Source organism: Sturnira hondurensis, unplaced genomic scaffold, assembly GCF_014824575.4.
Source record: "Sturnira hondurensis isolate 20B ecotype Veracruz unplaced genomic scaffold, ASM1482457v3 Scaffold0021971, whole genome shotgun sequence".
NCBI lineage: Eukaryota > Metazoa > Chordata > Mammalia > Chiroptera > Phyllostomidae > Sturnira > Sturnira hondurensis.
In genome coordinates, this window is record NW_028094602.1 from 949,521 (window position 1) to 970,720 (window position 21,200).

Below are 21,200 nucleotides of genomic sequence, written 5' to 3' on the forward strand. Positions count from 1 at the left end.
GGCGAGCCACCATATCCTTGGGCTCGCCTCTGAAAATCAGAAAAATTTTTCAACAGACAATCAAGCGGAGAATCGGGCACAGATTCTCGCTGACCCATCTGAGAGACCTTAGAGACCTCAGAGGCCAAACCAATACACAAAACAAGACAGACAAAGACCCGACAGGCACAGGACAGTACGAACACACAGATTATCCGAGTCCCTAAACATACACACTTGCAGGCACACCAAGCACACTCGCAGCGCGGCGCAGAGCAAGGAAATAGAAACCTAACGGGACCGGTCCCAATCCAAGTCGTCAATACCAAATTTCAGAGAGCAGCGTCCTGCCTCTGACAATCCCTGGGTGGTCTTGACAGCGTCCTGTCTCACACTACAGGGTCTTTTCACTCCGGAGGACAAACACTAAGAGGATCCCAACCGATTACTTACTCAGCTGAAGTCACCCATCCGGTCTCCGAGGAGGGACATCTCGGTGGGACCTCCAAATGTTAGATCCACCAACCACGAGAACAAATATCGGAGACTTTCAGGGATTCAAAGATGTTAATTTATTGGCCAAGTTTAACCTGCGCAGGGGCGATCCCTCCAGAGACACTGTGCCCACTGGGGGCTCGTCAGGGATTCGCGCCTAGTGCTTACAGCTAAGTCCTTATATACAGGTCATAAAGCAGGCGTGTTTTGTTTTTTTTTTTTTTTGGCACAGAGGCAGATTATTGGCTTACAGGGTCTCTTCTAGGGTTTCAGGCTCCTTGGTGCTGAGGCCATTGTTCTTGTTCCCAACAGGCACCACTTCATCTTCCTTCATGTGGCAGGATTTAGCTTTTTACTGGCTCAATTCCTTACCATGCAGGCATCTCCATCATTTGAGCAAGTGAGGGAGAGAGTGTGAGCAAGATGAAAATCACTGCTCTTGGCAATCAGAAAGTGACATCTTATCGCACTAGCCGTATTCTATGCATCAGAAGTTAGTCACATGGCAACAGCCCATACTCTGGAAAGGGCATCACACAAGGGCATGACTACCGTGGTCCATTTTAGAAGCTGTCTCCTACGTATTTATTGTGATACCTACTTTTTCTTATTAATATAATTTCAATTGATATTTTCTTTTTTTAAAGATGACTTTAATGCCTTGATTTTTAAAAAATATTTATTTATTTATCTTTAGAGGGGAAGGGAAGGAGAGAGGAAAAGAAACATCAATGTATGGTTGCTTCTTGTGCATCCCCTGCTGGGAACTTGCCCCTTCGGGGAACTGGCCTGCAACCCAGGCACATACTGAATAAAGTATGTTGTTTCCAATACAAAGGAAGAACATCACCATTATGAAGATCTGCTCAGCAGATTACAGTCTTTGAATTGGGAACTGAAAGGAATCTTTAGTGATTTAGTCAAGGACTTCCTCCCAGTTAAGAGAGCACACAATGAGTTCATACTCTGATGTGTTTACTCTGCTCCAAGCACATAGCAGGGCAGATTTAAAATAAGAATACAAGACAAAAAAGACATAGTAAAGCTCAAAAACAAAAATTCCCATGTGCCCTGACTGGGAATCGAACCGAGATCGTCTGGTTCGCAGGCCTGTGCTCAATCCACTGGATATTTTCTATTTAATCCTCTTCTTCTTCTCCCTTCATTTTCCACCAGTCTCTCCATCTTTCTTTTTATGTCCACCTCTTACTCCCTTCCCCCACCTCATTTTCACCCTAACCCTCCCCACATTCCTTTCTCTAACTAGCCTTTACATCTGTCCTCTTTTTTCTTCCTCTCTTCTCCCTCCCTTTTCTTCCTTTTCCACCTTCCTCTGCTTTCCCTGCCATGCTATTCTAAAATAGTATGTCAATACTGACAGACTCTTCTTTCACACCTGTTATCTTTGTCTCCCATTGCAACATTCTGGCTGAGATTTTTATACTGTATTTCAGTTTGCTAATCTCTCCCTTATTGCCCTCAATCTAGGGTTTGCCCCATTTTTCATTTTGAAGAATTTAAAATTTATAACATTTACCCATTTGGGGGGTTTTCCTGTTCTAGTTCATAATTTCTTCTTTTTAAATCAAGAGTTATTCTTTCCACATATCTTTTTAATATCTTAAGTATACATTTAAAACATTTTATCAATTAGAAATTTGAAAACTGGCTGAATATTTTATGATATATTTTTTAAAGATTTTATTTATTTATTTATCTTTAGAGGGGAAAGGAGAGAGGGAGAGAAACATCAATGTATGGTTGCCTTTGGTGTGTCCCCTGCTGGGAATTGGCCTGCAGGGAACTGGCCTGCAACCCAGGCATGTGCCCTGACTGGGAACCGAACCTCGATCCTCTGGTTCGCAGGCCTGTGCTCAATCCACTGAGCTACACCAGCCAGGGCAATATTTTATGATATTAAATTAGCATATTTTTTACCTTTTTATTGAATTTATTGGGATGGCATTGGTTAATAAAAGTATATAGGTTTCAGGTGTACAGTTCTATAATATATCATCTGTATATTGTATTGTGTATTCAATACCCCGAGTCAAGTCTCCTTTCATCACCACTTACCCTCCTCTACCCTCTACCTTCTTCTACCAACATTAATCTTTTTTTGATGTGCAATGGTAGTATGTACAGATGAAATGGTTTCCTATGAGAAACTTGAGGGTTTGGGGGTTGTGGAGAATATAGATTAAACAAGATTTTGTTTAGTTTATAATTTTTGAAGCTTTTTGATGGCTCTCTGTTGTTTTATTACATTATTCTGTTTTGTATTAAAATTTTTGCATAACAAAAAGGTTTTTTAAGTCTGTTTATAATGTCCCATAAATAAATTTAGTCAGGTGTGATCTTGTTATTGGGTAGAGGATCTGACCCAGAGAAGGGTCTGCCTGGGACCAGTTGTAGTGTGTGGGATCTTGACGTAGTGCAGGGAAGATTTCACAACACAAGTGAAGGTGACTGTGAGGGTACATTTATTAAAGCTGGGAACAGTAAAATAAGGAAGTACTTAGCATAAAAGAAAGAACAGGAGAGCCCAGGTTTGGCTGCCTTAGCTCACTGTGAAGTCAGAAAAGCCCCCTCACTGGGGCTTGTGGGGACAAGTTCAGGGAGTTAGCCTGGGATGAACTGCCACTGCCCATTGCTTCCCTGATTGCAAGTCTCTTAGAGCTTAGGAGATGCATGCCTGTGAGGGAAGAAGAGAAAGAGAATAGTGTGGGCTGCTCCCCAGCTGCACTGGATCACTTCTTTTGTCTTGAGGCTTTCATCTCTCTCTTGCAGGTGGGGGATCTTAGGGAAGGTCTCAAGGAGGGTTTCAGCAGAATATTCATTAGTTTTCCAGGTGTGCTTTTTTAGGGTTGTGATCTCCACTGACTGGTCAGTGCCAGGGCAGAGGGTCTTTAGTCATTGGAACTGGTCCTGGTATCACTCATCTGGTTTTGCTGCTTTTCTGGTCCTGGACAAGAAATAGAACTAAGGCCTGGATGTCATCTCTTGAGAGTTGACTTTCTGTATTTGGCTATAAATTGCTTGGCCATTTTGTTCAGCTATCCTGTCTCAATTTTTCTAGTCTACTTGTCCTGGCTTACTGGCCTGTCTCAAAATCATATTCTAGTTGATTTTATTTGTAGATTTTACTAGTTGATTTTTAGTGCACCCAGGTGCATGGCCAGGTGCAATTGTGGCCTTTGGAGGCTTGTCTCTGTGGTGGTCCTGGTAGTGCTGTGGCTCTGGGACATGAACAATGGTGCGTAGTTCATTTGTTAGGGCTGTAGCTTTGGCCTGTAGGCTGAACTTACCTTCAGGCAAACTGAAAACCACATCCTGCTTGGGAATCTTGAGGAACTTTTTACACCAGCTTCTTATTTGGGGGGAATCTAGGATTTGTGTGGCAAACCTGGCCTCAGTTCCTTACCTCTGTGGAGTGGAGTTTGTTCTGGCTATCTGCAGCCTCATCTACTGCTTTGCATTTGTTTTGTTGGGCATTTTATCTTGTTTTTGAGCTTTACTATGTCTTTTTTGTCTTGTATTATTTTAAATCTGCCCTGCTATGTGCTTGGAGCAGAGTAAACACATCAGAGTATGAACTCATTGTGTGCTCTCTTAACTGGGAAGAAGTCCTTGACTAAATCACTAAAGATTCCTTTCAGTTCCCAATTCAAAGACTGTAATCTGCTGAGCAGATCTTCATAATGGTGATGTTCTTCCTTTGTATTGGAAACAACATACTTTACTCGGTGTTTTTTCCCCCAGAAGAGCCTTTTGGAAATCTACTTAGAGGAAATGGCAACTCCTACCTCCACAAGTTATTCTGTCTGGTCTCCCCAGCGCATATTCCTCTCTGAAATTATCTGATTTATGTGCTTACACATCTGTCTCTGCCACTAGGATCTAAGTTCCATGGAGCAGAAACTGTCTCTTTTCTCTTTTGTAACCTCAACCCCTTTATGGTAGTGTCTTTCACATGGTGGATAGTCAATAATGTTCTGATGATTACTAAATCAGTCACTGAAACCTGTCTATGCCTCCCTAATTTCATGGTCATGCTGAGAGATGCCTGTTGCATGGCCCATCATGAGCAGATACTGGGAAGTAGATATTGGACTGTAACAGCTATGTAGAGTGACTAGTATTGTCTGATGCCCACCCCCATTCATCAAAGTTGAATCATTGTGTGCCTACTTTGGGCCAGGCACTGACATCCATTTTCTACAGTCCTTTTCCATGTCTTCTCCTGTCCAGTGTCAATCATTGGATTTCATTATAAATCTCAGATATGAGCAGAGTGGGTAGGTAATGCCAATTAGTGGATGGAATGAAAGCAGTGAGCTAGTCACCTGGCTGGCTCACTGTGATGGAGGCCATGGCTTTGGGGGTTTGCTGGAGTCAGGCAATGCCTTTGCTCTCAGAGTTTCTGTTCCTGTGGGCAAGGCAGACTTATACCTTTTGAAACAGTTCATCACTTACTTACTTGATAACAGCTTAGTTGTGTGGCAAAGATGTGACCATAAGGCCTTCTGTCTCCTCAATATGCCTTCTCCTTTGCAGTCTCTCAGTGGTCTGAGGAAGCTACACTGGTTGGAGAGCTTTGCCTGGAACCTTAGCTCTGTTTCACATTCCTGATGTTGGTGTTCATTACTCGCACAGGCTCAGGAACCACGGGCTGAGCATTCCTGGAGGCTCTGCCCAGAGGAGGCATCCCAGTGTGTTCATGAGATGGTGGATAGAAGTGTAGAAGAGCTTCCTTGTCTGCTGCCCTGCTGGCCCCTTGTGAATGCCTGCAGAAGAGCCTCAAAATAATTTTGCTTTCAGATGTCATCTTCCTGTTTGGCTGGGTCTGTTGGTCAGAAAATGGCAGGTCCAGGGTCTTGGGAGATATTTCTGTGCTGGCTGCATTACTATATCAGACCAGCTATATCAGACCAAGTATCTCTGTTTGCACTGGGGATACTTAACCATTCAGTGCTGTCTGCTCAGGGCCCAGCTCAAGTAAGCTGTGCCCACATTCCTGGGGTATGCTCAGCACTGTGCTTTGAAAAATTCTGCAAGAAACCCCCAACACTAAGTCTCACTGTTTGTATTTAGTGTTTTTGAAGTGTTGGCATGACACAGGCATTCCAGAAGCCTTTATGGCAATTTTAGATATTCTACAGCTGCCTCCGGAGCAAAGTTACTACTCATTTCTCTACTCTACACGTAAGAAGAAAATACACAGAAAAGGCTAGCAGCTTGCTCAAGCTTACAGGCCACTTGGTGATCTAGCTGGCATTAGAACTTGACTCTCAAGTGGTCAGCCTGTTGCCAAGCCTTGCTGACCTGGAGTTGTCCTAGAAGCAGTGTGGTCCTCTAAACTCAAGCCTTTCCTCAGGTGCAGTTGTAGTCAGCTCATGACCAACCCTACCCCCTAACCTCACTCCCACTGAGGCTTCAGAAAGGTTTCATGCCAAGGACAATAGCAATGCCAAGGAAATGAGCTTTCAAAAATATCAGTTCTTGTCCTACCTGGTATTTTTTTAACAGTTTAAACCCACCCACTCGACTATAGTGGAGTTTGAAGGAAAAAGCCCAGAACTCAGAATCTCACTGACTTAGGTTCATGGGTCACCTCAGTTGTTGACTAGCTTTGTGCTCTTGGGATAATGAGACATAAGTGACCCGGGAGTCTAGAATGGTGTCTGAGCATACTTGACCCTTAGCAGAGGGCAGATGGCAAACAGATGGCGTTATTTCTCCTACAAGCACCAATCCTGTCTTTCAGAGTTCTCAAACCCCGCTTTGCCATGATGTTGGTGTCCCATTGTGATGGCCTGCAGTGACTATGCCCCTTTCTGTGGGGTTTCCTTTACCTCTGCACAGTCCTGTGGGGTCCCATTCCAGGTTTGCATATTATACCTAACCGAGAAGGAACTTGGAGGAGTTAGGAAATTGTTTCAGGTCACCCATTTAATTAAGGGTGGGGTGGGTTTGGCCCAGGTCTGCTAGTTCCACATTGCTTGTGCTAGTTAGCCAAGCCACTCTCAGCCTAATTGTGACCATGAGGGAGGGTCATTGGCTATGTATACCAATGGTTCTGTTTGTTCCCCATCAGGTGTGTGAGGAAGCAGCTCTAAGATTCTGGGATTCTGATACTATTCACCTTTCAGATTCCGGACCCCTAAGGCAGAGAGTTTACCTGACCAGAAAAAGGGCATTTTGGCACCCCTGCACTGCCTCTTGTGATTTAGATAGTGAGTCAGTGGCAGGGTGTGGTGCCAGGTATAAAGACTCCATGGTCAGGCCCTGCATTTGCTGAAGTTCAAACCCAGCTACTCCCTTGTAGCTGTGAGCTTTAGAGTAACTTAGCTTCTCTGTTTCTTCACCTATTATAGAAGATCATAATAATCCTACCTATCATTTAGAGTAATTGTAAGGATCAAATGAAAGAATCTGTAAGAAGCACTTAGACCAGTACTAAGCATTTAGTAAATGTTAGTGCTTATTATCTGTGAAGTGGTTGTAGCAATGACCCACCTTTAAGTTTCATAGTGAAAATTAAACACAAGGTAAGTAACCAATCTACCACAGCATTCAATTCATTATTGCTATTCTTTTCATGTCTCTATGAACAGAAGTCATTGTGGATTTCACCTTGCAGCTCCAGCCCAGCTGCTTCTGTTTAACATGAGCTTTATTCTCTTCCAACTAGGCCAGGGAGCTGGGGTACTAAAAGAGAGAGCTGAGATGCCACAATACCTTCTATAAGGAACAACTAGAGCACATTGAGAGGAAGGTAAGGCTAGGGCTGGGCTACCTTCTGGGGGCCAGGTCCTAAAGGCCCCACTGGGGAAAGAGGAGCCCACAGGCCTCAGTGCTCATTTTCCCCATTAGTCAAGTCACCCTACGGGCATGAGCACCGCACCCCCAACCTTTCAGCAGGTGGCAGCCATAGAGATCTTTTTGTTGAATGTGACTGGCTCATTATAGTTCAATTTTAGAAAAAACTCATTTTGCCACAGGGTTGAGACCCAGTATACCTTTCTCACTTTAGTTAAGCTGTGTTGGATAAAAATAATAATAACATGAAGTCTTGCTATACAAATGTATTAAAGTTGTATTATTGGTTTTCTCATGGGAGTCAGAGAGATCAAAGTGCAACATGACTATACTGCTTCTCTAAGGATAAGCCTTTGACATGAATGAGATTCAAAAACATATCATCTTTCCTTTTTGTAAAGCCTATAACAATTATTAAAATTTTGTTTGGTCACTTGCTTACTTTGCAGGGACAGGGGGTATTCATTTGTTGACCATGACAGATTTCTTTCAAAGAAATGACTTAAAATGTGGGAGGGAATGGTTGGAAGTGTAAAAATATTGTTCCCTCTCCTGACTGACACAGCATGCCAAGCTGCCAGAGCCATTAGCTTATTGCAGGCAAATCTTTGAGAATTGTTTGTCATGGCTTGGAGGTTTGAAATTGACAGTTTGCTTAAGGAGCTTGATTTTCATAGGGGATTTCTCCTGTGGCCTGGCAGATAACCTGGATTTCTGTATTTCCAGGCAGTGGGAACATGAGAGATGTTCCTCCCAACTCCATGGATACCCTCACCTGTTTACTCCTTGGGGGATGTTTAGGGGACCATGTGAACTGTGATGTAAACACAGAGTGCTGATGGTGACAGCCTGTGGTCCCAGGGCACCCCAAGCTGCCTGCAGAGGTAGCCCTTAGCAAGGACATATTTCCCTGAATAGCCTCCTGCTGCCCAGGTTTGACTGTAGCTGTAATGACAAGGATTGTAATTTGAGATACTGGAAAAGGGTAAAAAATTTCACCAGCCATAGCACTAATTTTCACCGTTGTCCATATGTTCGTAAGCACAGATTATTTTTGTTATACGTGCAATTTTACAGTCTCCTGCTGTGCTCTTCCTGCATTTTCCCTCTTTGAGTTTGGCTTCTAATAGTGTGTATCTGTTTGGGGTGGAAAGCAAGTAGCCTCAGCATTTTTCCTCTCCTAAAGTCTGTTTCCTCTCATCAATCTCTTCGCTCCTCTTTGCTATAGTTATCCTCCTTAAAACTAGTTCTCTGCTTTCCTGAAGGAAAGGAAATTCTTCTGGATAAGCCCTTCTTTCTAATCTGGTCTCCCCACTCATCGTAAAGTGAAGTCCAAACTCTTTTTGTATGCAGGTGTAGGCTTTAGTTTTTAATGAGACTTTCCTACATGATTGTGAATAATTATTGAATATATACGGAAGGAAGTACGAAACATGATCTCCTTTCTGACTCTCAAATACATGCATTTTGCTGGTGCTAATGCAAAGAAGGAAAGTGTGTCCAACATCTCCCGGAACTGGAGATTGGTGAGGGATCTGGGGAATGGAGCGGGGCTGGAAAGGGGATCAAGGAGGCATGGTCGAAAGCTTAATTGTGTCAGCTTTGAAAAAAAGTTTTCTATTTTCTCTGTGGATAATTTTACTCCTATATTGGTTTGGGAGGATAGAAACACAGCATCTGACAATCTCTTTTATTAACTGTTGCTTTTATATAATTCTGCTTTTATTTGCCAAATACTCTTAGACCTTGACATTTCAGTTTCTGTACAAACAGCTTCAGGGCCTTCCAGTCATCATGCTCCTTTCCTTTCCTATACCCCTCCCCACTCCCCCCCCCCAATTTCTCTTAGTTTAGAAATTGATAGTGGCAACGTGTTCAGGGGTAAACTTGGAACAGTTGTCGAATCATCCTCTACCACCCCAAGTTGTTTGGTATGTGGTGTTTAGTCACATATGAGAGAAAGCTAGGATGGGGGAGGCAGTGGCCTGGGCTCTCAGAGGTGCCATGGTATGTCCACAGGCCTCTTGGCTGGATCCCTGCTGCCTTTCTGCCTGCAGGATACTGGCCTGGAGTTGGCCCATTGTGCTTGGCATGTAGGGAAAGCCTGCACAAAATCCAGACTCATTTTCAAGGAGGCAGAGACTTTTTGACCCTTTTGTACTGCAGTATTTTTTTCCCTAGATGATTGATAATTCTTCAGTACAGAAATCATATTTTGTAGGTCTCCTATGGCTTATAATCTTTCTCAGTAATTGTTCCTTACACCCACACTGCAAGATCTAAGTGAAAAGTGTTTTCTGTTTCACCACAGAGATCATTCAGCTGCTGGAGGTGCCTTGTGAGCTTCTTTTGATACCTGGAAGCACACCCAGACATGGTGTTCACACATAGGCCATGTGGCAGAGGGCAGTGCCAGTAAATGATGGACCTGGGCCTGCATGCAGCTATGTATCACCACACTCTGCATCATTATACTCTGCAGCCACTGCACCTTCTCAATCTCGGTTTCTGCAACTGTAGAATGGAGATACTAATTCTTTCAGGGAGTTGATGGAGGCATTAGACAGGTAATGTCTGCAAAAATGTTGGTGTATGCTATGGCTCCACTTTCAAGTGTACAGCAATATTGGAGATTCTGTTTCAAGTCATAATGCTTCAGGTTTGGATTTAATGGATGAAATTTAATTTATATGCATGCATGCACTCAAGTGTGCGTGTCGAAAAAGATTTTATCTTATATGATGGCCCAGTCTCCGGAACAGGCTTTTTTTTTTTCTTTTTAAAAACTACATTGTATTTTTTTAATTTTTATTTTTATTTAATTCTTGTTCAAGTACAGTTTTCTGTCTTATATTCCCAGCCCTGCTCCCCACAGTGCTTCCCACCTCCTTCCCATTCCTACCCCCCACCTTAGTTATTGTCCATGTGTCCTTTATACTTGTTCATGTGAGTCCATCCCCTTTTCCCCTATGATTCTCTCCCCTCTCCCCTCTGGACCCTGTTAGCCTGTTCCATATTTGAGTGTCATTGGTCATATTTTGCTTGCTTGTTTGTTTTGTTGTTTAGATTCCTGTTAATAGTGATATCATTGGTATCTGTCTTTCACTGCCTAGCTTATTTCACTCAGCATAATGCTTTCCAGTTCCATCCGTGATGTTGCAAAGGGTAGGAGCTCCTTTTTTCTTTCTGCAGCATAGAATTCCATTATGTAAATGTACCATAGTTTTTTGATCCAGTCATTGACCGATGGGCATCTAGGATGCTTCCAGCTCTTGGCTATTATAAATTGTGCTGCTGTGAACACCGGGGTGCATAGGTTCTTTTGGATTGGTGTTTCAGGGTTCCTAGGATATACTCCTAATAGTGGAATTGCTGGGTTAAAAGGCACGTTCATTTTTCGTTTTCTTACAAAATTCCATACGGTTTTCCATAGTGGTTGTACCAGTCTGCAATCCCACCAACAGTGAACTAGGGTCCCCTTTTCCCCACAACCTCTCCAACACTTGTTGTTTGTTTCTTTGTTTATGATAGCCATTCTGATAGCCATTTATGATAGCCATTCTGGTGTTAAGTGGTGTCTCATTGTGGTTTTAATTTGCATCTCTCTGATAGCTAGTGATATTGAGCATCTTTTCATGTGTCTCTGGATCCTCTGTATGTCCTCCTTGGCGAAGTGTCTGTTCAAGTCCTTTGTCCATTTTTTAATTGGATTGCTCGTCTTCTTTGAGTGGAGTCGAGTGAGTTCTTTGTATATTTTGGAGATTAAACCTTTGTCTGAGGTATATCATTGGCAAATATGTTTTCCTAAGCTGTTGCTTCTCTTTTTATCTTGATACTGTTTTCCTTAGCCATGTAGAAGCTTTTAATTTTGATGAGATCCCATTTGTTTATTATTGCCTTTATGTCCCTTGCTCTAGGTGATGTATCAGTAAAAATCTTGCTGCGTGGAATATCTGAGATTTTCCTGCCAATGTTCTCCTCTGGGGCTTTAATGGTTTCACGGCTATGTTTAAGTCTTTTATCCACCTTGAATTTATTTTGGTGTTTGGTGTAAGTTGGTGCTCGAGTTTCATTTTTTTTTTTGCATGTAGCTGTCCAGTTCTCCCAACACCATTTGTTGAAGAGGCTATCTTTACTCCATTTTATGTTACTGCCCCCTTTGTTGAATATTAATTAACTGTAGAGAATTGGGTTTATTTCTGGGCTCTCTGTTCTATTCCATTGGTCTATGTGCCTGTTTTTATGCCAGTACCAGGCTGTTTTGATTACAGTGGCCCTGTAATACAGTTTGATATCAGGTATTGTGATCCCTCCTACTTTGTCCTTCTTTCTCAAAATTGCAGCTGCTATTCGGGGTCTTTTATGGTTCCATATAAATTTTTGAAGTGTTTGTTCTATGTCTGCGAAATATGCCATTGGTACTTTAGTAGGTATTGCATTGAATCTGTAAATTGCTTTGGGTAATATGAACATTTTGATGATGTTCATTCTTCCAATCCATGAACACGGTATATGTTTCCATTTATTTGTGTCTTCCTTGATTTCTTTCTTCAGTGTTGTGTAGTTTTCTGGATACAGGTCTTTTACCTCCTTCGTTAGGTTTATTCCCAGATATTTTATTTTTCTTTTTGCTATATCGAATGGGATTTTTATATTGATTTCTGCTTCTTCTGTTTCATTGTTGGTATACAAAAATGCCTTTGATTTCTGGATATTGACTTTGTATCCTGCAGTTTTGCCAAATTCATTTATTAGTTCAAGCAGTTTTTTGGTAGAGTCTATAGGATTTTCCATGTACACTATCATGTCATCTGCAAACAATGCCAGTTTTGTTTCCTCCTTTCTGGTTTGGATGCCTTTTATTTCCTTTTCTTGTCTGATCGCTGTGGCTAGAACTTCCAATACTATATTGAATAGAAGTGGTGAAAGTGGGCAACCTTGTCTTGTTCCTGATCTTAGTGGAAAAGATTTTAGTTTTTGTCCATTGAGTATGATGTTGGCTGTAGGTCTTTCATATATGGCCTTTATTATATTGAGGAATGCTCCCTCTATTCCCATTTTTCTGAGTACCTTTATCATAAATGGGTGTTGTACCTTATCAAAAGTTTTTTCCATGTCTATTGATATGATCATGTGGTTTTTGTCTTTCCTTTTGTTTGTGTAATGTATTACATTTACTGATTTACGAATATTGAACCATCCTTGCATCCCTGGGATGAATCCCACTTGGTCATGGTGTATGATCTTTTTGATGTATTGTTGAATGCAATTTGTCAATATTTTATTGAGGATTTTAGTGTCTATGTTCATCAGCGATATTGACCTGAAGTTTTCTTTCTTTGTTGTGTCTCTATCTGGCTTTGGAATTAGGATGATGCTGGTGGAACGGAACAGGCTTTTCTCAGATGACTACCATGGCACTCATTGATCATTCAGTGTTCAGGGATAGAAGAGGGCTCTATAAAAAGCAATGTGGAGACCAAGTGCTGCTTACAACTGGATGTTTCTCACATACCTGAAAGTGTTAGAGAACAAGGCCATTCCCATTTCTGTATACTGGGTATACAGCGGGTATACAGAGGCTATACTGGGTATACAGCAGGTATACAGAGGCTTGCAAAGGAACAATTGTCAACAAGCTTCATGATGTGGGAAACTCACCAAAAGAACACTGAACAAAAGGGCCAGACAATAGTATGTACACATCAGATGGGCCCATTTATATGATGTTCAAACAAATCAAAACTAATTTGTGGTGTCAGCAAATGTTATAACATTACCTTTTGAGGATAGTAGTGACTAAGGGAACATACAGGGAACTTATGAGGTAGGGCAATGTTCCCTTTCTTGACCTGGGTTCTAGTTATACTGGTGTGTTCAATGGTGAGGATACATTAAGCTGTGCTTAGAGGATTTATACTTTTATGCCAGTATATCATACCTTTCTTCCAGTATGTCATAAAAAGTTGGATGCAGCTGAGGGAGGAAGGCCTGTCCTTAGGCCCCAACAGAATCACCCACCACACCCTCTTCTGTACACCACTAGGCCTTGTGTCCCTGTTGTATGTTCTAGCACTTGCCACATTGTCTTGTGGCTCCTGGTATCTGTGGTTTTCTCCCCTTCCATACTGTGAAGGTATGGGAGCTCAAAGTTCTCACTGGTCTGATTCATCACCCAAGGGCAATGGATGCATAAAATAGGTGTTCCATAAATGTTTGCAAGAATAATGAAAAGAAAGTGTGTGTGCACAAACAGGAAAGAGTGACATGGTGGGCCTCCAGGAAAAAAAGAGGAGAGATCTTGCTGAAAGGTTTTTTGGTAGAAGGTATGTTTGGAGAATGAGCAGGACATGGAGAAAGTAGGGCTTCTGGATGGAGACCTCAGCCAAGGTGACAGTTGGTAGTAGATGGTAAAGCTGTACAAATGGATTGGAGTTAGATTGTGGGGGACCTTGGATGACTGGCTGACAAGTGTGGCCTTCATTTGAGGTAATGTTGGGAGTTCTTGAAGGGCTATAAAGGGAGAAAAATTGGAGCTTGGATATGCAGAAAAATTACTAAGAGAAAGAAAAAATTCAAGTGAGCAACTACATTTAGGTAAGGTTACCAGTTTAATTCAAATCATGTACATATGAAGTGGAGGTGACGAACAGGTTATTGAGAAGTGTCAGACATAGAGTTCTGTGTCTCACAAGATGACAGTGACTACAATTTTATGAGCATATGCTATGTGCCAGGCTCTTTTACATAAGTTATCACTAATCTTTCCAGTAGTGCTGTAAGGTATATTATATCACACATTTTACAAACAAAGAAACTGGGGATTAGGTGAAACAAGCTGCCAAAGGCCACTGAGCTGCTGGGTGAAGTCAGAAGTCCAATGAATGTGTCCACTTTCCCCCCAACTTTATGCTGCTTCCCAAATCAGCTCAGGAAAAAAAGCTTCAGGAGAACATAGTTGACAGTGTCAAGGCAGCAGGTCAGAGAGACCTAAGATCGGGAAGAGGCCTCTTAATTGCTTTGGAAGTCACATGAATTATGTTGAAGGAGACTTTTCAGGATTGTAGTAGAGACTGAAGCTGGGTTACATGTAGAGTTATATGGGGCCACAGAGAGAGAACATTGTAGTTTACGAGGGAGTCACTTGAGCCCATTTATGGAAGGAGAATTCATAATGTGTCCCTGAGGGGGATCTGGTGGAAGCCAGTTCCAAACGTGCTTGGAAGATGTGCAATAAGAAGGGCCAGTTTTACCTGAGAGAAGTGTTTTCAGAGGAGTCACCCTTTGGCTCAGGAGGCTGCATGGTGAGTGACTGGTGTGTATTGTTAGCAGAAATGCTGACTGCCAGCTGCTCTTATGGCCAGCAGATATTTGCTGAGTTCAGGGAGGTTTGCTTTGTGTCAGGCCCAAAATCAGTACCAGAGACTCATAGAAGTGTTCACCATTTAGAATGCAAGACTGAGACAAGGTAGGTACTTCCAATGTGACATGTCTACACAGAGAAGCTGCCAGAGCAGTGGGAATTCAAAGGAGGGAACAGATAACAGTGACCTGAAAACAGTACAATAAGAAATTGGCCCTAGTCAGGAAGGAGCTTACTTTCCCCAGTCATCGTGGAGAGCAGTTCTTTATCTTCTGAGCTGGTAAAAAGGTCTGAGTCCAAAGAACTTTTGAAGATTATTGAGTCCAGATGTTCTTCACCAGGTGAGGTAAAGAAGGATACCTGCACACCAGTCACCCCACTAGTACCACTTTTTGGTAATGGTACCAATGTAAAAGTGACCATTTCAGATGTTCTCAATAGTGTATGAAAGTGATAAGTGAAAGAGCACATTGCTAAGAGATTGAGAAAAGCTTTTCTTAGCATGGATGGGCTTTTTATGCCTATGTCAGTGGGACCCAGGGCCTTTAATAAGGGTAGTCAGTGATACAAGAGGAAGCAAACAAATTGAGAACATTGATTCAATTCAATTATTTTCTCAAATAAGAAAGTGGCCCTGAAGACAGCTAAGTGGTTTGAGACCTACATGGTAAGCTGGGTAAGCTTTGGATCTAGAGGGACCTAGGTTAGAATTCAGTTTCACCACCTAATGGCTTTATAGGCATGATCAAGTCACTTAAAGCCATCGAGCCTTGGGTGTCTTCATTTTCACAACAGGACGGTAACAATCACATTTTTAAGGTAATAAAGAGTGTAACATAAAACCTATCCTGTTGTAATATATTGTAGTATAAATGGTAGCTGCCATTACTATTACCAGCCAGCTACACTATCCCCAAGGGTCATATAACTGGTTAATAGTATAACCAGGACTCTAGTTCCTTGCTGTTCTATTCATTAGTCTTACAGTTTTTTGTTTTTGTTTTTTTACTATAGCATGAAAGTAGTTGTTAATTACAGGTGCTAGAATTAGATGCTTTTATATCTTGGTTTCCATCATCCCCACCTCCACCTCTACAACCATCACCTTACTTCTACTCTCACCTCCAACTCCTTCACCACCTTCACCTCCACTGGCACCATCATCTCTGTCACATCTACCTCTACCTCTACTCCTACTATTTCTACCACCCTCACCTCTGCCTCCATATCCACCTCCACCATCACCATCATTGTCACTACCTTCACCTCTATCTCATTACCTCCATCATCACATCATTTCACCTTCCCTACCTCTACCTTGTATATTGCTTCCAGTATGTTTGCTTCTTTACCTTAGTCTCATCTCATACCTTGCAAAAATCCTCTAGTTTATCTCATAATAACCTTCGAGGTAAAGAGGGAGCAAAGACTATAGTCTCTGTTGCACATTTGGAGGAGCTGTGGCTTTCCTGGGTCTTGTTACCAGGCTTTTCTAGGATAGATGTCTGGGATAAGAACCCCACTGAACTGGTGGCATAGCTCCTCTTTGCGACACATGGTACCCAAGTTATGTCACTTAGGTTTTATGGAAGTCAGGGAGGGGGAGAAATAGGGGAGGAGTGTTTACCAGAGATGAAAATGAGGACACATAGGTTAAATGGTGGTGTAAGATTTCACAGCCATTAAACTTCAGATATAAGAGTTAGTTCTTTCTGAATCCACTTATATAAAGTTGGAATAATAGTAGTTCTTATCTTGTAGGGTAGTTTTAGTTTTGAGAATCAAATAGGTAAAATATTGCTAACAAATTCTCCTTCTCTGTCTCCAAATCTTGGTGCTCAGTAGCTAACATTTGCTGAGTGCTCTCTACTTGCAAGGCACTGGCCAAACACCTTACCAGGAGCCCCTCCTTTGACCTTCATAAGAACCCAGTGATCTGGGTGATAAAGTGACAACTGCCCTTGTTTGAATCCTTGCTGTGAAAGTGCCAGGGGTGTTCTAGACTCACGACATGTACTAAGGTATTATGTCCTCAAAATGGTCTTTTGAGGTAAGAACTATTATCATCCCTACTTTACAGCTAAAGAAACAGACTTTGCAGTAGGCAGCAAGTTGTCTTGTAAATGATTTGGAATCATGGGGAACAGCAGAGTTTCCTGCCCATAGACTATGGTAGTCTAATTAAGGGGATCAGTTGTTCATCAGCTACTCAGAACACTGCTTAAATCTGTATTAAAACAATCTACAATGGAATTTACTCAAAGTAGAATAGGACAATAGTAGAATGAATCTCTCTGTTTCTGTCCCCCAGACTTAACAATTTTACATTTTCTCATATCTATTCCCTTTTCCTTCTTTGTTCTTTGGTAAAGTACTTTAAAGCAAATCCCAGTGACCATTACTTTTCCCCCACATACTTCTATATTTGTCTCTAAAAAGGATGGACATTTTCTTACATAACTACAATATTCTCTCCTCAGAGAATTAACATCGATTTCCCAAATTTCCTAAACAATATCTTTTCCCAGGGTTTTGGCTTGTCTTTTTGTTTGTTCCTGATGTAAGTCAACATCCACCACAATCACCACATTGCCATTGGTTCTTAGGCTATTAAGTCTATTGTCACCTAGAACAGACCCTACACCAATTTATTTAGATCAACAACTTATTGCAAGAACTCTTTAAGTTCTTATCATCTTTTTTAAAAAATATTTTTTATTTATTTATCTTTTTAGAGGGGAAGGGAAGGAGAGAGGGAGAGAAATATCAATGTATGGCTGCCTCTGCCGAGGACACACAATGTATCGTGTGTCCCCTGCCGGGAACTGTCCTGCATCCCAGGCATGTGCCCTGATTGGGAATCGAACCGAGATCCTCTGGTTCACAGGCCCGTGCTCAATCCACTGAGCTACACCAGCCAGGGCTCTTACCACCTTTTTTCTTCTTCACTGTATTGAACCCAGTCTAGAAAAGTAAAGGTAAATACTGTGGTAAAAGCCAACTGTATCCTAGGTTAGGAGGGGAAGTGTTCACGCAAGGCCAGAGCCCATTCACAGAGATGACAGGATTGTTCATAACTGCTGATTTATGTCATTTCCTCTGTTATTGGTGCTAGGGTTTTTTAAGTACAGGCTCAATCACTGTGTATTTTTTTTTAAGATTTCATTCATTTTATAAATTTAAAAAAAGATTTTATTTATTTTTAGACGGATTAGAAGGGAGGGAAAAGAAAGGAAGAGAAACATCAATGTGTGGTTGCCCCTAGCGTGCCCCCTCCTGGGGACCTGGCCACAAACCAGGCATGTGCCCTGACAGGGAATCAAACCTACAGGTCTTTGGTTCACAGTCCAGTACTCAATCCACTGAGCCACACCAGCTAGGGCTCACTGTGTATTCTTGAAGTGGTCTCTCTGTCATTCCTGGCAGCAGCTACACTAACATATAGCAGGTCCTGCCCCTGGGTTATTGTCTGCTGGTTTTCTTCTAGCACATTAAGTCCCTTATATAGGTATTTACAGGTCGAAGATCCAGAAGTGCCTGTCTGTCATGTATGCAGTTTGCCACCTATCCCTGCTGGAAACAGGTAAACAGATAATTTTAATTAAATGGGTACTCCATGGTCTTTCCTTTTCCTTTCCTTCTCAGCTCTTCTCAACCTCGATCAGCTTAATTTGACCCTTGGACCTTTCCTTCACCAGTTGGCAATGAGCTGCTGAGAAGAGAATCCAAAAATTACCTTTGGCCTCTCTCTACTGTTTTTCTGCCTCCCTACTGTACCGGTTACCAAGTCCTGGCCAGGTCACTGAGCTTAAGGCTCCTGATCTTCCTGTGTTCTCCCTCTACAATGGCAGTGGCTTGCTGATCTTTCTCTTGAATGGTAGTCATCACCCTGCTGTTGTTCTTTTGGCAAGACCCTCCACCTATGATCTGGCATTTATTTCTTGAAGGAAGACTCTAAATCCACCTGCGACTCCCTGCTGCATTCAGGAGAAAGCTGGGATTCCTCAGCTGGGCCTTTCCTGTGTTTTCTGCCTTTCCACAGTTATACCTGGCATGCTGTCCAGCCATACAACTTCTCCCTGGACACTAGAATCACCCTGGAGGGCTCTGACCACATCTTGCTGCCCCACATCCTAACTCACTGTTTTGATCCCAGTGTGAGCTTAGTGCCTGGTAGATGCCTGACAAAGTGGCTCAGCAGGCAGGACAGATGACAGCACTGACAGCACACAGCACGAGCAGCAGAATGGGGCTGCAGTGTATGCAAGTAGTTGAAGGTGATTCTCTGCATGTTGCTTGGTGCTAGCCGAGGGATTCTAGACCTCTCTGCCCTGAAAACTCTGCCTTAGCCATGGGCATCATGAGAATTACCTAGCAGTCTGCTTGGAGCTTAACCAGCTATGGAACAGTATTGCCTTTTTAGTAATCTCTTATACTTATTCTTAAGTAACACATGTTCACAGTAGAAAAAACAAAAATTACAGATAAGCCTAAGACATAAAATGAAATTTGCCAAATCAGTCCCCCACTTAGAGAGCTAACCATTGTTAACATCTTTGTGGACACTGCCCAGACCTATTTTTGTTGTGGTCATGGTATAATATTTGCAGAAATTGATTATAACCATCCATGTCATTTGGTCACCTTTTTAAAAACTGAATCCATTATGGACCTTCTTTCTACATCAAATCTATTTCTATACTTAGTTGTATACTATTCCCTTTTATGACTGTGTCATAACTTACTCTACCAGTTCCCTTTCATTGTACTGTTCAGTTGCTTTAGGCTTTTCTTTAAAAAGGGAGTGGAGGTTTCTTTGACCACCTTTATTGCTGCCTGAACTCAGTTATTAGGAAAAATGTTTAGAATTGCAATTACTGGGTCACAGATTATATACATCCTTCATGCTTGTCACAGCTTGCTAGATCGTACAGTAAGTTTGTAACAGTTCACACTTCTGCCAGTGGTATACGATGGTGCCAGACTCCCACCCTTTCATCAACATTGGCTATTTTCCTTTTCATTTATTAAATTAATTACAAGTATGGGGACTTCTGGTCAAGATGGCAGCATAAGTAAACATGGCTTGCCTCCTTGCACAACCACATCAAAATTATAACTAAAATATAGAACAACCATCACATAGAACCATCAGAAATTGAGTTGAATGGAAGTCTGACAACTACAGAATTAAAGAAACCACATCCATCCAAACTGGTAGGAGGGGTGGAGACACTGAATGGGTTGGTCCCATATCCACCTGTGGTGGATAAAAATTCAGGAGGGATATTCCCCAACCATGTCTCCAAGCCCAAGGTTCCATTGCTGGGAAAGATAAGTCCCTATAACTTTTGGGTGTAAAAAACCAGTGAAGATTGAGTCAGTAGAGAATCTGCTAAGGTCCTAAGCAGTTTGCCTTAAAGCAAGGGTCCCCAACTTGTGGACCACAGATTGGTACCAGTTTGTGGCCTGTTAGGAACCAGGCTACACAGCAGGAAGTGGGTGGTAGGCTAGTGAGTGAAGCTCTGAGCTCTGCCTCCTGTCTCCTCCCCTACCTTCCTGGTCTGTGGTAAAAATGTCTTCCATGAAACCAGCCCCTGGTGCCAAAACATTTGGGGACCACTTTGTTAAGGAATTCCCACACAGACTTACTCAGACTCACTCCCTCTGAGCTCCAGCACCAGGGTAGGAGCTTGAAAGGCACCAGTGGCATACAGGCAGGAACTGAAGTCTGGTGGCAAGATAGAGGTTGGGGGATAGCTTTTTCCCAGATAGAAAGGTGGGCAGAGGCCATCGTCCTTTCTCCCACAGAGCCAGAGCTGGCAGGTAGGCGCCATATCTAAGACTCCATCAATCTAGCTAACACTGTTTGCCCTGCACTGGAAATCTCCTGAGACTTCATCCCACCCAAATTATGGGCCAACCCAGGCTGTAAAGATACCTTTTCTATGTGAATGGCTGTTATTGGCTTATGCCTCACAACTTCCTAAAGCCTATCAAACAAGCAACAGAAAGCTTCAGTAAACTCCCAGCCCCCATAACTCTTGCAAAGTGGCCCCAGGCCTGGCACTAGCAGCCTAGATTCACAGTTTTTCTTTGTCTGGGAATCTCCAAGCCCACCACAAGTAGCAGCCATCTCAGATTGCTTTATAGCTCATGCTATAAAGGGTGTTCTGCCAGGGTGGCCCTAGGCAGAACACAGATGGGGGCTGACCTTGGCCTGCACCACCCATGAAACCTCAGAGCCTGTGCACCCAGTGGATAGCTACAGTCCACATCGGAGCAATGCCACCCTGCCCCTGAACAACTGATCTTCCACAGAGGGCTCAGCTCAGTGTTCACAGCCAGTCCTAGAAGCTGACTGGCATGGGCAAATCCCTCCCGTTGACCTGCCAACAGCAATGAAGGCTCAACTGCAAGAGGAGGGTGTACTCAGCCCACATGGAAACTGTACCTTGAATACCCAGCTTGGGTGATAGGGGAGGCTGTGCCACTGGACCCTATAAGACATATACTATATTAGGCCATGCAACCAAGGCAA

At 42.6% G+C, this 21,200-nt stretch overlaps 1 protein-coding gene across 1 annotated transcript in view; it reads left to right on the top strand.

Annotated features, from left to right (window-relative positions):
* CHCHD6 (coiled-coil-helix-coiled-coil-helix domain containing 6) overlaps positions 1 to 21,200 on the top strand; it is a 337,874-nt gene that overhangs the window by 163,414 nt on the left and 153,260 nt on the right. The window contains 1 exon segment of the mRNA XM_037034052.1: positions 7,169 to 7,252. Coding sequence (XP_036889947.1) covers positions 7,169 to 7,252 — 84 coding nt within the window.